Here is a 16,285-nt window from a genome sequence, read left to right as displayed (position 1 = left end):
TTAGGAAGTAAATATCCAATGTTGCATAAGTTAGAATGAAAGTTAGTGGTGGTATTTGTTGATTTAATGCATGGCTCATAAAATAAATGCTGCATAATAATATGTTCTTTGGAGAAGGAACTAGTTTGCTGTTATAAATACTTGTATCATTAAAAGATCCCTTGAGAATGAAATATAACAGAAAGAAAAAGAAAGAGAAGAAGCCAAGAGTGGCAAAGAAAACAAATAATAAGGCTAGGCACCAATAGCTTGGACCCTAGGACACATGCCTGTGGTGTTTTTGTACTAGGATATGCTTGGACAAGTAAGTTCTGAGGAGTATTTCAAAATTTGGCCACTTAGATCAACTGATTTGGGATTGCCAACTGAAAGTCCACAATAAAGAGCAACCTAGCCACAAAACATTTAGTTATCCAAAGAGATGTTGGGCATCAATGATCCTAGGAAGAAAAGGGTGAGCCATGTATCTGTGGTAAAGGAATGTTGAGCAAAATTAAGCCAAAGACTACTGCAACATTTACCACTAAACCTTCAAAGAATAATAAGCTCTCTGAGCAAAACAAAGAAGGAAAAGTTAGCAAGGAAACAAGCAAAAGTAAATCCTTATAACAGCAAACTTAGTAAACCTTTGAGGAAACATCTCTTATGTAACAGCAAGCAATAAATGAACCACCATTGTCTGCATAAAAACCCCATGAACTAAATTCAACTATATGCTCAATAAGGATATGCACACTTCTCTGTTTCATGTCATTCTCTCTTATGTTTGATGCTTGCTTAGGGACAAGCAAGATTTAAGTTTGGTGTTGTGATGGCAGGGCATCTTAGCCTAGTTTTACTAGTCTTTTTCCTTTGTTTTTAATAGGTTTTATACACTTTCTTGAGTTACAAGTAAGCCATTTGGGTAGAAATTCATGTGTACTTGGATTCAATCAATCATGAGTAAATTGATGCATTTTCATGAGTTTTGTTCTATAATTGCTTATATGTCAAGGATAAGAAGAAGTCTCATGATTTTAGCATAGCTTTGATGCATTTGTTGATTGATGATAGGTGACCAAAAGGCTTGGAGGAAGGTTGAAGAAAGAGGATGGCAGGAATGGAAATAAAGGCAGCATTGAGAAGATCACATTTGAGTTCACGTTTGCCTCAAACGTGAACTCAAACATGGATAACAGCAAAGCCACCCTGAAGGACTCAACATTTGCGCGAACGTTTGCCTCAAACGTGAGGTCAAACGTTGGCTTAAAAGAAGCACCTGGGAGGACTCAACGTTTGCGCCAACGTTTGCCTCAAACGTGAGGTCAAACGTTGGCTTAAAAGAAGCACCTAGGAGGACTCAACGTTTGTGCCAACGTTTGCCTCAAATATGAGGTCAAACGTTGGCTTAAAGGAATACCCTGGAGGACTCAATGTTTGTGCCAACGTTTGCCTCAAACGTGAGGTCAAACGTTGGCTTAATAATATACCCTAGAGGACTCAACGTTTGCACCAACGTTTGCCTCAAACGTGAGGTCAAACATTGGCTGAAAATTACCTTAGGGAGAATGACGTTTGAGCTCACGTTTGACCTCAAACATGAACTCAAACGTGAGTGACAGCAAACCCCCATTCTACATTATGCCATTACAAGACGTTTGAGTCAACGTTTGCCTCAAACATTGACTCAAACGTAAATGATCCCAAAGTCCATAGTGCAAACGGATTTCTTCTCAAGACCAAGAACAATCAACAGAGGCTATCTTTAATCCAATTTCATCAAGGCCAAGGGCCCAAATTCAAGGCTTAATGATCATTAGAAGGAAGTGTATAAATAGAAGCTAGTTTGATTTAGGGGAAACCCTTTTCTTCTTTTAGAATTTTCACTTGTAATTTGGAGAGTTTTTACTTGGATTTTGGATCTGAGAGTATTGGGAGGAGAATTGAGTTTTCTTCCTCTGGTTTTTTTTTCTTGTTTTCTTTTCTGCAAAGCTTTATTTGAATCTGAAGTGTGAAGAATTGAGGAAATTCTGTCTCACTCTCACCTTGAGATCTCTTTGTTCCTTTCTCTGCATAATTCAGAATTTAGTGATTTGAATTCAAAGTTTCTTTACGAATTTGAACTTTAATTTGTTTGCAATTACTCTTTGAATTGGATCAAGGAAGGCAGTGAGATCTAGACTTGGTTTTCTAGTCTCTTGACCCCTGAGATCTTGCATTTCCATTTAGTTCATCTGCTAAATGTTTATATAAGCAAATTTACCTTTCGGTTTGAGATCTACTTGAATTTAATTCATCTTCTACTCGTCTGCTTGTTGTAATTTACTTGTGATTGTCTAATTTCTGCACTCCCAGTCCCCAAATCCTTTTATTATTCAAGCCATTTACATTTCTTGCATTTTAAGTTTCAGTTATTTACATTTCTTACAATTTAAGTTTCTGCAATTTACATTACTTGCACTTTAAGCTTCAGCTCTTTTGATTCTTCTGCACTTTAATTTCTTGTCAATTACCCCTCTTCCTTTAAATTTCATGCAATTTAACTTCTGTTGGATATAATTCACTCAAATCAACTCTTGTTCGCTTGACTAAATCAATCACCTAACTAAAATTGCTCAATCCTTCAATCCCTGTGGGATCGACCTCACTCATGTGAGTTATTATTACTTGATGCGACCCGGTACACTTGCCGGTGAGTTTTGTGTTGGATCGTTTTCCACACATCACACGCCACCAACAACCTTCCATAGAGAGCGTGGCATGTCCTTCACACCACTCACACATTGGGTTAAAGTCCAAAGAGGTAGCAAGGTGGGTGCATTGAAAGCGTGGCACTTGCTTCATGCCTACTCTCTTTATCCTTCAAGCTCCACCATCGAAGAAGTAGGATGTGACTCACATCCTTCATGTCTATTCTTCATCCTCCTTCAAGGGCATGCCAAGCATGGAACACTAGGATAAAGTGCAGAAAGCCACCTCCATGTAAACCTCGAAGAAGTACCACGACATTCACACCCAGGCATGCTAAGTTTACTCAAGCATCGTAGGCATGGGACATGCTTCATGCCACCCATGCCACTTCCTTCATCCTTCATCATTGCTTCGAGGGCATGGGACATTCCACACACCACCTCCATGCATGCTTCATCTAGGCTCGAAGACATGGGACGTCTCCCATGCCAACTTCACTCCACTCTCCTCCAGTTCGAGCACGTCGTACGCCATGCATGCCCAATCCCATGCAACATCAAGGGCGTGCCAAATGTGGCACGCTGGGCTATTATCCAGTAGCCTCCAAGCTCCCATGCATCGAAGGTGTCGCATATAGCCCACACCTAGGCACTCCTACTCCAACATCAACAAGGACGTGGAATGTGCCTCACACTCATGTGCACGCCCACTCTCTTTCATCCTTCAAGGGCGTGGGATGTCCCTCACTTGCTTCACATCCTCTACACACAAAAAGACCCCTAGGAGGTGCACAACAAAAGCTATATAAATCACACTCAAGTGCCAAACTAATTCTCAAACCCAATACTTAAGTGCAAGCCCATGGTTTTTAACGAATTAATTTACCAAGGCTTAGGCTCAGATCACAAGGAGAATCACTTTTAATTTAAAGTTAATTAGGAAGATATGATTTGATTTTGCTTTAATTAAGTTTGAATATTAGATTTTTATTTAGTTTTAAGGTATAAAAGGATTGAGAAAAACTCTGGATCGGGACTTTTGGGGCTTTTGCTTGTCTTACATTATTTTCAAATCCTATTTTTGTTCTGTACTATAAGTCACTAATCTCCTTAGTTAAGGTTAGAAGTTCTGTTGATTATAATGGATTGATGTTATTACTTTTCTATCTTGATTAATGCATTGTTGTTTTCTTTAGAAGCAAGTCTTCGTTCTTCATCTAAAAGGGTTTGAATGTATTGAAAAATAATTTTAACCTAATTGAATCTTGTTTTAAACTTGGAAAAGTTAATTACTGGAATTGATTTTAAACTTCTTGTAACAATCCCATAAGGTTTTTTAAAACTAGTTTTGATATGTGAGATAAAATCAACTAGGTTAAATCTCTAAGAATTGTGTGGCTTGAATCAGAAATTGTGCTTAACCTCTTTTTTTAAATAATTGACTAAGGAATTAGGAATTAATTAGGTTAAAGAAAAATTAAAAGACCAAGAAATTGGGGTTTAATTAATTATGGTTTGCCAGGGATTTATCTTTACATGATCAAGATAGAAAGTGAGAAGCATTTGTCTTAAAGTTGAAACATCTCCAAAGCCTTAACGTTTTTAATCATATCACTTTTTCTACTAAATTACTGTTGCTTTCATTTAAATTACTGTTTTGGTATTCAAATCATCTCAAATCAAGTTTTCAACTGTTTTACTAGAATAATCAGTTAACCATTATTTTCTTAATTCGTTAATCCTCATGGAAATGATAACCCATTCCCGTGGTCTTACTTGATACGATTCGGTGCACTTGTCGAGTTGTGGTTTTGAAAAATTCGCATCTATCATTACAACGAGATCAAAAGTTGGGTCTAAAATTAGATATGAATAAGGTCTACGACCGGGTGGAATGGAAGTTTGTTTAGACAGTTATAGAGAAACTTGGGTTTTGAAAAAGATGGCTAGATTGGATTAAGGAGTGCGTTACGACAGTTTCATACTCTATTATTGTGGAAGGACAACCACATGGTTACTTTGAACCATGTAGGGGCTGTAACACCCTACCACACAAAACTTTACGCTTAAGTCTTAAACCAGAGGTGGCGATGTATTACGACCTCTAAAATAAAAATATGTATATAAATATAGTTGAAAGAAATTATAACTAGAAGTCTTGAAAAAGAAGCTAAACAAAAGCGCAACAGAAAATTGCATCACACTTGTTCGAATAAACGTAAAATGGATAAACAAGATCATAAGGAAGGATAACATATATAAAGATCAGAGTTCTAAAAGATACAAGTATTAAGCTCCATACTCGACCTGCGAAGCTAAGGCTGGCCAGAGTATATATATATACAACCCAAGAGATAACTCAAACTACAAAATAAACACCTGTTTTTCCATTTCAACCTTTAAGAGAGACAAAATACAAGTTATATACGGAGGAGATCATAACTACATATATATACAATCTAAACACAAGAAAGTAAAGGCCCAAAAGATAGTTCTTCACTTCCATGGAGGGTCTCTAGATACTCAACGAGGTGCCTCTCGACCTGCATCTGAAAAATAACAATATATGTATGGAATGAGAACCGAAAGTTCTCAGTATGGTTAAGGTGCCCACATAGATAATATATAAGGTCCCAGGAAGGCCAGAGGCGTTCCTAGAACTCTAACACTCGGATTAAACTTAAAGTTAATGCTAACTCAGAAAGTTTGGTAATCTATCTAAAGGATTCTAGCTTCTATCCTAACTCTTCACCTTCTAACTTCTTTAAACCTCCTAATCACCGAGTGGAACAACCCTCATCACACCTCCACCATATGAGGAATCTCTCAAATACATACACATACAAATCAAACAAAAAAAAAAACACAGATAGGGTATAGTTGTATAGATACAGCAAGTAGACTAAGTAGCAGATAAACATGGTTAAGTAGTTAGGCAAACTAAAACAATGCACACTCAAGCAAAACATATAAATGCATATAATGTATGCCTGTCCTATGACTGATGAGTCTCATCTGTCAGTTATATAGCCAAACTCGACATGTCCGATAGCTAACCTTGGGCAGTCCCTCTGTGCGCGCATCCCTTAGCTCAAAAGTATCCACGGAAAAAACCCCAAGCTCAAATATAATATATATATATATATATATATATATATAGGCATGCCCATGCGGGAACCCGAAAAGTTAAAGTGCCCGGTCACATCTTGCGACAGAAGGTCAACAGAGCATCAAGTCTCAACTTGGAGCAAGTGCTGGCAAGCCACTGCGTCTACCCAGGAAACCCGTGTCTCAGATAATTCAAATATATAAGCCATATAATTCATTCAATCTCAATCAATCATCATCAGTACAGCCTTCATTCATACTCAACACTTCCACACTTCATCAATCAGAGTCCTTCACTTCATGACCCTTTCCACTATCAATTAACTTCCTCTAAAGGCTCACTATTCTCCCTATGCTTAGAAACTAGGTATCGAACCTTAGAAAGTAGTTATAAAGGTTTGGAAAGCTAAAGGAGTGGTTTGAAAATTAAAAGCTCACCTTTCAAAAAATAGGAGTTCTGCGTATGCATGCCCATGTCTGCATATGCAGAAGTGTGAAATTAGACCATCTCGTGTACGCGTCCCTTGTCTGCGTATGTGTAAGAACCGATAGCTAAATTACCACTTAAAAATAAAATAAAATAATAATTTAATTGCCGAAATAAGTTTAAAATTTAGAAGTCTTAATTTAAAAATTTAGAGGTGATATTTGAATTCAGTAGATTTTTTCGAGTGAAAAAATGTATTTTTCTGCAGAAAATTGCATAAAAATATGTACTGGTAAATTAGCCAGTAGTATCGGTGTAAGTCTATCTAGTACTGCGTAAAAGTAATAAAAATTGTAGAAAAACTTAGGAAAATAATTAAAGTTAAAAATCAGGCACTAACTCTAAAGGTTTGGCCCAAAGTTAGGACAAATGGGCTAAAAATACTAACGGATTGGACCGAATCCAAGTTTGACCCAAACCCAACATATATATAAGTTCATTAGTGGTCACTTCAGCCACATTTCACACACAAACACAAAAGAGGGCAGCTGAAGTGAGATCGAGGAAGAAGAGAGAAAATATTATTATCATCTACTCCTTTCGCTTGTAACTTGAGTTATGGAGCTCCAATTTGCGCCTATTTGCGGCTAAGTGAAGCTCTCGCCGAACCCGTCAGTTCTAACTAGAATTTGTTAGTAAGATTTCGAATTTCACATTCCATTCTTCAACCTTAAGAATTTTAAAAATTTAAGTTTAGATTTTGAATCAATTTTATGATTTTGGTTGTTTAGGTGCCATCTAATAGTGGGTTATTGTTGGTTTGTGTCCTAAACACCATTGGGAAAGATAAGGTTCCTCTTTACCCTTGTGGATTTGTAAATTTGACGAATTCTAGGTGTTAACTGTGGTAATATTGGTATGTATAGTTTGAAATTGTGATTATTGGAGTTGATTGGTGTAACATCCTGCATTTTTTGAAAATCTAAATATGAATAAATTGTGATTTTATCTTATTAAGTTTAAACTTTATAATTTTAAAAATTATTTTATTAGAAATAATTAAATAGATTTGGAGATAATTTTATTTTAAATCAATCAAGGTTCTTATGTAATTTTATTATAATTGAATATTTTGCATAATTTTAGTGATTGAAAAATAAGAAAGTACATTTTAATTTAAGTAACTTCTGTTACGAATAAATCACGATTTTATTAATAATTTGAACTCCTTATTTTTAAGAACTATTAAATTAAGAGTAATTAAATTAGTTTTATTAATATTTGGAGTTAAGCTAATTAATATTCTTGTGTATTTTTTTTATAATTGGTTATTTTATATAAATTAAAATTAAAATTTAGTAATAAAAGAAATTATGGTTTATTTTATTAATTTAAACTCTTAATTTATTAGGAATGATTAAATTAATTTTTGTAAATACTTTGTGTTTAAGTTAATTAATGTTTATGTACAATTCTTATTATAATTAGTTATTTTATATAAATTAAAATTAAAGTTTTAGTAATAGAAAAAAATAATGAAAAGTTATATCAATAAACTGAATAATTGATATTTTCGAATTTAAACTCTATTTTATAAAATGTGATTAATACGTTCATTTTATAATTCAAATTAAAAATAATTATTTAAACTCATTAATAAATTAATAAATAAATTTGTGTTTTGAAATTAATTTTTATAATAAACCCACAACTTTTTAGATAAGTAAAAAAAATTATGTCATTTGAATTATAATTCATTAGTTTCTATCTCAAATATTTTATAAAATTATTATATTCCCTGTATCTTACTCTAATCCTAGAATTTCTAAGTAAAACCCTAAATTACCCTCATTCCCAATTTCATTTCTATTCAAATTTCAAACGCATAAAACGCACGGTGAGAGGAAAAAAAAAGGGAAACAGAAGGGAAAAGGGGAAAACGAAGGAGGAGAGGAAGGAGAAGAGAGGGAGGAGAAAGGAATGACGCGGCTGGGACCTCACCGCCGCCGCCGTTGTGCCGCACGCGAGTGAGAGAGAGACACCCAGAACGAGCGTTGCGAGAACCAAGGGAAGGAGGCACCGTTCCGTCCCGTTGCCATTGCGGGTTGCGCCTGATCACCATCGCAGAAGCTCCATCGTCGCCGTTGCACGTGAGAGGAGGAGATGACGTCGCTGATCCTGATTCTGTCTAAGCCCCTCATCGTCGCTGGAATCACGAACCGGGGAGGAGAGCGAGGCCGCTTCCATCGTCATTCCAGGTGCCCGAGAAGACCGTCGCTGTTGAAGGATCCACCGCCGCCGAACCCAAGCTATCACTGCCGCCGGAATCACCGTGGTTGCCGCTGGAGAAGTGTTATGAACGCCGCTGCTACTGAACTACTTTAGTCACTGCTTCGGTCCCATTCACCCACCACAGCGTCCTCTGTTCTTGTCTTTGAATCAGCACTGCCCTTGTTCCAGTTTCAATTCCAATTCTGCCATTTCTGAATATGTAATTCCTCCACCCTTGCACTGCTGCCATTTTATTTTTCTGCTATGATCTTCTTCTAATTATGATAGCATATGTCTCTGTCTTAGTTCTGCCAAGATATGTTTGAAAAATTAAAATTGTTGCTGCTGCCGCAGTCTGGGTCACGTTGGAATCACCGCTGCTGCCATGAAACTAAAAGGGAAAGGAGTTGTGACGTTAATCTATATGAACTCGGCTAATCAAGGTAGGGGGTTTAATTTTAAATGGTTTTAATTTAAGAATGCCCACAAAGTTTATTGAATAATTGCAAATAAGTTTAATTGTTGTGAGTAATTGATTGGTTATATGAATGCTGAATTGTGGCTGTGAATTGATTGAATTTGTGGATTTTGTGAAATTGATTGATTATGTGTGGATTATGAATTGTTGATGAGTGATTGTTGAGAACTCGGAATTTTGATGGGTTATATTGGATTTGTTGTCGTTGAGTTGATTATTTGATATATTGTGATGGCAATGAACTTGGTTGGTGGTTGATTTGGAATCGATTTTGAGAGGTATTGAAGGATTAGATTTTGAAATGCTAAACTGCTTTGTTGAAAATCGGATTTTCTTTGAATTAAATGGCAACTTTGTAAGTGAATCAGTAACTCAGTAGTGATTGAAGCTAAGTAAACTATAATAAGTATAATTGTTAAGATTCAATTTTCAAGGTTTTGTATTAACCGAAGAATTAGTTATGATTTTTCAAAGTTAAATTGTGAAATCTGATTTTCTACATTACTTTTAAATGAAGTTATAAACTTTGAAAAGCTATAACTAATTCTGTGATGATCGGAATTGCATAGGACCAAGTCTGGGTTAAACTTGGGAATATATGGAACTGGACTGGAAAACTTGAGGCCTTTTCATTAATTATACAATTTATGGTGAATTTTTAAAGTCAGGTCGCTGAATCTGTCCTGCTGCAGAAAAATTCAAACAGGGCAGCAACTTGGTTGTTTTGCTGCAACTTCTACGAGCTGAGTTCTGGAGCAAAACCAATTTTGTTTTAAAATTTGATTAACTTGGTTTATTGCTCTAAAACTTCAGAATTTTAGGAGTTAAGGATTGGGAGTTGTGAATTTTTGAAAATTGGTGATCAAAGCTGGAGAGAATCCGTTTTCAGCAAGTTACGCATCAACTTCCAATGCTTGTAACTCTTAGAATTGAACAATGATTGAGTTGCAACCAAGGCACACTTGTTGCTAGATAACTTAGGAGTTTCCAGACCAAAATTTAGCTTAATTGAAGTTTTGTAGTAAAAGTTATGCAAGTTGAAAGATACTAAGCTTGCTGATTTTTAAAACAGATATTGACATACTTCTACCTAACTTCTAAGTTATGTAACTCCTTTATTAAAACTGGTATTGACCTAAAACCAATTGGGAAAGAAACTTGGATAAGATAAGTTTAACCATATTAATTTTGAAGGTGGTTGGACTTGATTTGGATTTTATATGGAATTTTGAATTTTACACGCTGCTGCTATTTTCTGGTTTTTAAACGCTGCAGAGCAGTCACGGTTCTCCTTCTATTCCCGAGACTAGAGTGATCAGAAAATCATGATTTTTAGTTTATTGGAAAGCTTAATTCGAAACGGTCGCCTAGACATAAAGTTTGTGCAATTCTGAATTCATTTGGTATTTTGAAAACAGAATTGAAATTAGACTGCCGATGTTGATTTTGGTAATAACCTTGGATACGGGATTTAAGACTAAATTTCTATATTATTATTATCAGATATTTTTTAGAATATATTGTGGCAATTGATGATAAAAGGTTGATGAAATGTTGAACTGTCAAATCCCACCAATTTTCCCCTTTTGCCTGCAGTGCTCTGAGTCAGTGGAATTGACCCTTCACTGCCTTGTGATATGCCCAAATGCAACAGCAGGTTGGTCGTTGGTGAATGTTCAAGTCCCTGGAGCTAGTTTGGAGGAAATAATAGTTCAGGAAATGGCGAATGCATGTCATGAAAAACAACACCTTTGGCAGATTGACTGGAAGAAGACAAATGGCTCTACTGGTTAGTCTCTCCTGTTATTTATGGAAGACTCGAAACTCTCTTATTTTTATGGAAAGGATAAGGGACCGAATGAAAATATACAGAAGCGGTAAAGATTGCAGAAGAGTTCTTTATTGAAGTTCTTAGACATTAATTCCTTCTCTCTCTCTATTAGGTTGTTTTCATTTGTAAGTTGGGAGATTCCGAATCCTCTAAATTATGCTGGCTGTCCAATTGGACCCGTCTTTTATTCATTTTTTTTTTTTTGGTCAAGGTCTTTTATTCATTTAAATGAAGTATTACTTTTGGGAAAAAAAAAATTGAACCATCCAATTTGATGTTTCTAACTAAAAATATTACAGAAACAAACCGGCCCTTCAATTTGTAACTCGAAAATTTTTAAAATTATGTTTCATGAAACCGGCCTATCGGTTTTCTTCTATCCAACTTTTTTCTAATCATGAACAATCTAAAATTCTACTATACAATTTGTTTAATTACAATTTTTTAAAAAATAAACCCCACATTAAGGAAAACCCCAAAACTGACAATTTTATTGGGTTAAGCACGTTTGAAATGCTAATAAAAAAAATTTTAGCCACAAAATGGCAAGAGATTGAATTATGAAAAGTTGAGTCTTTTTTAAGGTTAAAAGTTATAAACAGTCACACAATTGTGTCTGAATGTAACGAATAAAATGTATTATCAGCTTCAACGAATCCTGTAAAATTAATAAGAAATAAACTGTTATATTCTCTCTGAATCGGTAATCTCCAATTCCAACCCCTATATATGTGTATGTTTTAATGTTATGTTTAAGCTTAGAACATTGGGAAGTATAATATCCCATGGAAGAAAAGAAGCCCGACGCAAATTTCAAGTCGCACAGCACAAGTGAAGACATGTCCCAAAACGAATTAGATTCCAAAAAGCACCACGAAGGCTATTTGGTGACTTACAATTCTTCTTCTAAATGGTAAAAAAAAAAAATACTACATCATTCTTAACCACATTATTATTGTTATTCAAACCTTGTTCCAAACATTTGTAATAACATAGTAACATTCACATAGACATCACATTCAGATTAATTTTCACAAAACAATTTAACCAAGAAGAATGGAAAGTTCAACATCAAAAGAAGAGGCTCTAAAGCCAGTGATCCTCAAAACTAGTATTCCTTTAGCTGTTACTTTTGGTGGTTTAATCTATACATGGATCAAAGCAAAGAGATGTTTATCTAAGGCTCCTTCCTTATCAGCAAATGAAGCGATTTCTAATGGCAACAATTCTCAACAAGGTGAAGAAAGTTGCCTTAGCCTTGCTTCAATGGAAGAAGATGAAGGAGACAGTGCGTTTGGTGAGACATCGGTGATCCATGATTACAGTGAAAATCCATGTTTTGAGGAAGAGATTAACAGCCTAAGAAGCCAGATTGAAGGTATGAAAATGAAGGAATTGGCCTTGAGGTTGCAGTTTGATCAGTTTTGTGGCTTGAGAGAGCAAGAACTTGAGCTTGGAGAAATCAAGAATGCACTTTCGCTTGAGATCGCCCGCATCGGTTTCTTGGACAGGGAGATTTCATCCATGGAGGCAGAGCATAAGAGGTTGGAGGATTGGAGATCGGAGAATAAGTTGCTTCGGAAGAGGTTTAAGAAGCTGCAGAGGAGATCGATGGCGCAGTATCGCATTGTGAAGGAGCAGGCCTTAATGATCAAGGCAGAGGAAGCAGAAATCTTGAGATGCCATGATGAATTGAGAATGAAGGTTAACGTTATTGATGAATTAGAGGATGAAATCAAGAAACTGCAAAGAGAATTGGATCAATTGCAGGATCACAAGAATGAACTTCTTAAGAAGATTGACACACTTGAAAGATTACATGCGTCTAAGGTAAGCAAAAGATATACGTATAAGTACCAATGATAAAGGAAATAATGTCGGGTTTGTATGTTTATTTTATAGGTTTACTCATGATAACATTATAAGAAAAAGGTGCTTGTTAAATCACACATCTCAATTTCTTTAATTGAATTAGTTATTTTACAACTTAATTATTCTGCTAATTTATAATCCAAAAATTTCTAATTGAGTTCACATATTATATAAAGGTTTTAAATTAAGTATTTTTTAATTTTCTAATATAAAATATTTTTAGAATATTTATTTGTGTGATCAAAGTAAGATGAATTATGAAATATTCAAAAATAAATATTCTAATATAATTACTTTGTTTTTTTAGGAAAAAAAAATTAAATAAGACTATACAACTAAATAACAAATAACAAATAACAATTTGTTTAAATTGTATGATATATATAAGACTATACTATTAACAAAATAATTAAACTTTATTTTAATAAGAATAATACTATAGAAAAAAGTTAATTGGATAAAAATTGAAAATTATTTATTTTATTAATAAAATATATTTAAAAAAAAAACAAGATTTACAATGCAAAAATTTAGTTACAATCTTCACTTTTCATTCAATTTCACTCTTCACCACAAAGAACTCCATTTTAATAATACCATTGAACACATAGCTCAGCTGACATCAGCTGTGTTTACTTAGCCAAAGGTCTTGAATTTTGAATATTTTGTTATGGAAAAGTATAGTTGTTTTAAGACGAAAAGAAAGAGTGTGTCACTCAAATAATTCGGTTCCACTCACAAAATTAGAAGTTATTATAAAAATTGTACTTTGTAATAACACTAATACAAAACAACTAAAGTGCAAAGATTTCCATATGCAGATTGAGGTAAGTAGGGAAGATTACAACCGTGTTGTGGATGAATTGGACCATGTGAAGAAGGAACAAGCAGATGAAGCTAAAGAACTGATTCACTTGCGTTGGACCAACGCTTGCTTAAGGCACGAGATAACAAGGCACCATGACAACGTACATCAGCATCAGCACGGAGACAACAACATAGAACTTGAACCTGGAGGAGGAAGCGATCTTCAAGTTACTCATTATGACTCCGACCATGATCAATCACATGATGATGATGGTTCATCCTTTGAGCATCAAAGTGTTTCTCATTTTGGTTCCTTTCGTCACGGCAATGGAACTCGTTCGAAAAGCGGAAAGCTACTTAGAAAGATAAAGAGATGGGTTGAAGGCACTGAAACAAGCAAAACTTCGGAAAGCAATAAGAACATCAAGATAATAAGATATGGGTTTTGTTTGCGAGTGTCTAGGCACTTTACGTTGAAACCTTTTATGGGAAAAGAAAATAAACTTTGCAATATAAGATGGCCAATAATATCCATAACTGGATACTAGTCGATGTTTGCAATACATATGTTTGAATAATAGTTGCTAGCAGTGTATCTCCAGGCACCATTCAGTGTTTCCCTCCTTACAATAAAATATGTTGGAATATGGTGTTTGATGTGTAACACAGTAGGCAAGAGGATCGGAGATTTGACTACTACCAAGGTTGAAATATTCCAAGTCTCTGTGCTCAACTCTATTAACTTTAGGCACACAGCAAAGAACATCATTATCTGAGAAAACATTAGTTCTTAACAAACTCAGCCTGAGTGATGTACGTCTCTGTCACCAGTTTTTAACAAATGAAGTTGCAAAAAAAGAAAAAGAAAAACATCATTTCTAAGCAAATTGATTTTCGCAATCTCGTCAATATACTATTTCATAATTATTGACTCTGCCATGACCACTCGGTCATTATTTTAACCAGTATATTCAAGTTGACTGAGATGACATTAAATAATAAAATGGAATAAATAGTAAGTCAACGCACTTTGGAGTATAAAACATAGGAAACATTTTAAGTGTATCGGAAGTACCGGTATTCCAGTTGTTTTAACCGTTGATTATAAAAAATATATATAATATATATTAATTGAAATCAACGGTTAAAATAACTGGTGCACCGGTATTCCTCGATACACTTGAAATGTTTCCTAAAACATATATTATTTGAAGCATGTAAGTGATCTGATGGCAAGGGGATGTGTCTGTCTTCCTCTTAGATTTGAGATCAAATTCCACTTTCACGGTTTCAAGGAAAGTAAAATTTGAAAACATGGTAATCATATCATTGTTGTTTAGCTCGGACGGGCTGCATACTCTGTTCACCAATTAAATTATGCTTTCTATTTGATGATGAGTGCTTGCCACTATGCATTAATAGGGAAATATGATATCAATCAGTCTTGTGATAATGGCAATATCAAGAGATTAAACATTAGAACAGTCACATTGAAAATAATTTCACAACTTATCACTTTCAACCCATAATTGTGTTAGATATTATTATTATTATTATAATAATAACGAGGAGTGCTAGGGGCCAGCAACTTTTGTGTTTTTAATGGTGTGAGATTATATCCAATGGTGAGAGATCACTCACTTTACTTTTGATGGTTAAGTGCTGACTATAAAACACAAAAATTGCTGGCCCCTAGGCTTTCTCTTATTATTATTATTCAAGACTATAAATCTAATATTGACGATGTTTAACGTTCACATCTTCTATATATTAGATGGATATTCATGTATGAGTTTCTAATATTAGAATACAATTCAACATGTTTAACCAATGCGTTATCATTGCACCTCCTAGTTTGAAACGCATCTTTTGATGTAAAAATCTGTTTTGCACCAATAACAAACCCAGACATCTACAGTTGTCATATATTATTTTTCTTTGCATCTGTATCTGAATAGAATTTTTGTTCCCATATTTTTTTGTTCTTGTCCGATGAAAGCAAAATCATCGTCATATGGACATTTGGAGAATTCCGTATCAGTAACTTAAAGAGAGAGATCCTTATGGGGAAAGAAATGTTGGAAATTAGACTTCCAATAAAATAATATTTTGGCTAATTTAAATATAAATAAAATTTTGTAGACAAATAAATTAAAAGAATATTAGAATAACATTATCACGAATCGTGTTAGACACTGTCCTTAAGGATTTATTATTGTCCTTCCCGTAGATAGAATGGCTCGACGGAAATCCTCCAAGATTAGACGTGGATCATCAAAAATACAACTCACACCAATATTCTTAGAACACTTGAAGCAGCACAACCTCATTCTTCTTCTTAATTGAAAAAATTATTACAAGTAACTTTTGCTAATATTTGAAAAGGCTTAATGTTATTGACAGAGAGATAGAGCACAAGTTACAGATTAACAATAATTGAGAGTCTTTTGGGATATATATATATATATATAATTCAATGATTTTCTTTCTTCTTAATTAGCAACAGTTATATTTTTAAGAAGATTAGCAACGGTCATAAATCAATTCAAAACTTTTATTTTTATTAGAGTGTCTCATGTGGTACTAAATTTGAGACACAATCTTAAAAACACAACAATCCCCACATGTTTCAAACTTAGGAGAAACTAGAAGAACTAAGGGAGGTTGAGAATATTTTGCATTAGTGAAGTACCCAAAAGGATTTGAACTTCACCTTAACTCGAGTGAGTGACAACCCTGTAGAAGCGTGGTACAGTAAACTCTTTGAACCTTATACTTCTGAGATTATGGTTGGCGCACATCAACAAGTCCACAAAACATTC

At 34.5% G+C, this 16,285-nt stretch overlaps 1 protein-coding gene and 1 long non-coding RNA gene across 3 annotated transcripts; both read left to right on the top strand.

Annotated features, from left to right (window-relative positions):
* Positions 1-8,065: 8,065 nt before the first annotated feature.
* Positions 8,066-11,054, top strand: LOC112754358 (uncharacterized). The gene is made up of 3 exons (XR_003178509.3): positions 8,066-8,695; positions 8,782-8,918; positions 10,550-11,054. It is a non-coding gene; the product is annotated as an uncharacterized lncRNA (long non-coding RNA).
* Positions 11,055-11,486: 432 nt separating this feature from the next.
* Positions 11,487-14,261, top strand: LOC112754357 (protein CHUP1, chloroplastic). Of its 2 annotated transcripts, XM_072220852.1 has the most exons (3): positions 11,487-11,697; positions 11,808-12,614; positions 13,478-14,261. In XM_072220852.1, exons 2-3 carry the CDS (start codon positions 11,841-11,843, stop codon positions 14,009-14,011), a joined length of 1,308 nt encoding a protein of 435 aa, XP_072076953.1. In that variant the 5' UTR covers positions 11,487-11,697; positions 11,808-11,840; the 3' UTR covers positions 14,012-14,261. The 2 variants fall into 2 exon arrangements, with proteins under 2 accessions (XP_072076953.1, XP_025657768.1); XM_025801983.3 differs by having other exon boundaries at positions 11,539-12,614.
* Positions 14,262-16,285: the final 2,024 nt, after the last annotated feature.

This window comes from Arachis hypogaea, chromosome 16, assembly GCF_003086295.3.
Source record: "Arachis hypogaea cultivar Tifrunner chromosome 16, arahy.Tifrunner.gnm2.J5K5, whole genome shotgun sequence".
NCBI lineage: Eukaryota > Viridiplantae > Streptophyta > Magnoliopsida > Fabales > Fabaceae > Arachis > Arachis hypogaea.
This window is presented reverse-complemented; position numbering and strand designations above follow the sequence as displayed.

Excerpts from the sequence above, each read along its gene's own strand:
- LOC112754357 (XM_072220852.1), top strand. The coding sequence starts at position 11,841 with ATGGAAAGTTCAACATCAAAAGAAGAGGCTCTAAAGCCAGTGATCCTC. Across the intron at positions 12,615-13,477 it reads AAAGATTACATGCGTCTAAG|ATTGAGGTAAGTAGGGAAGA; the intron begins GTAAGCAAAAGA and ends TTCCATATGCAG.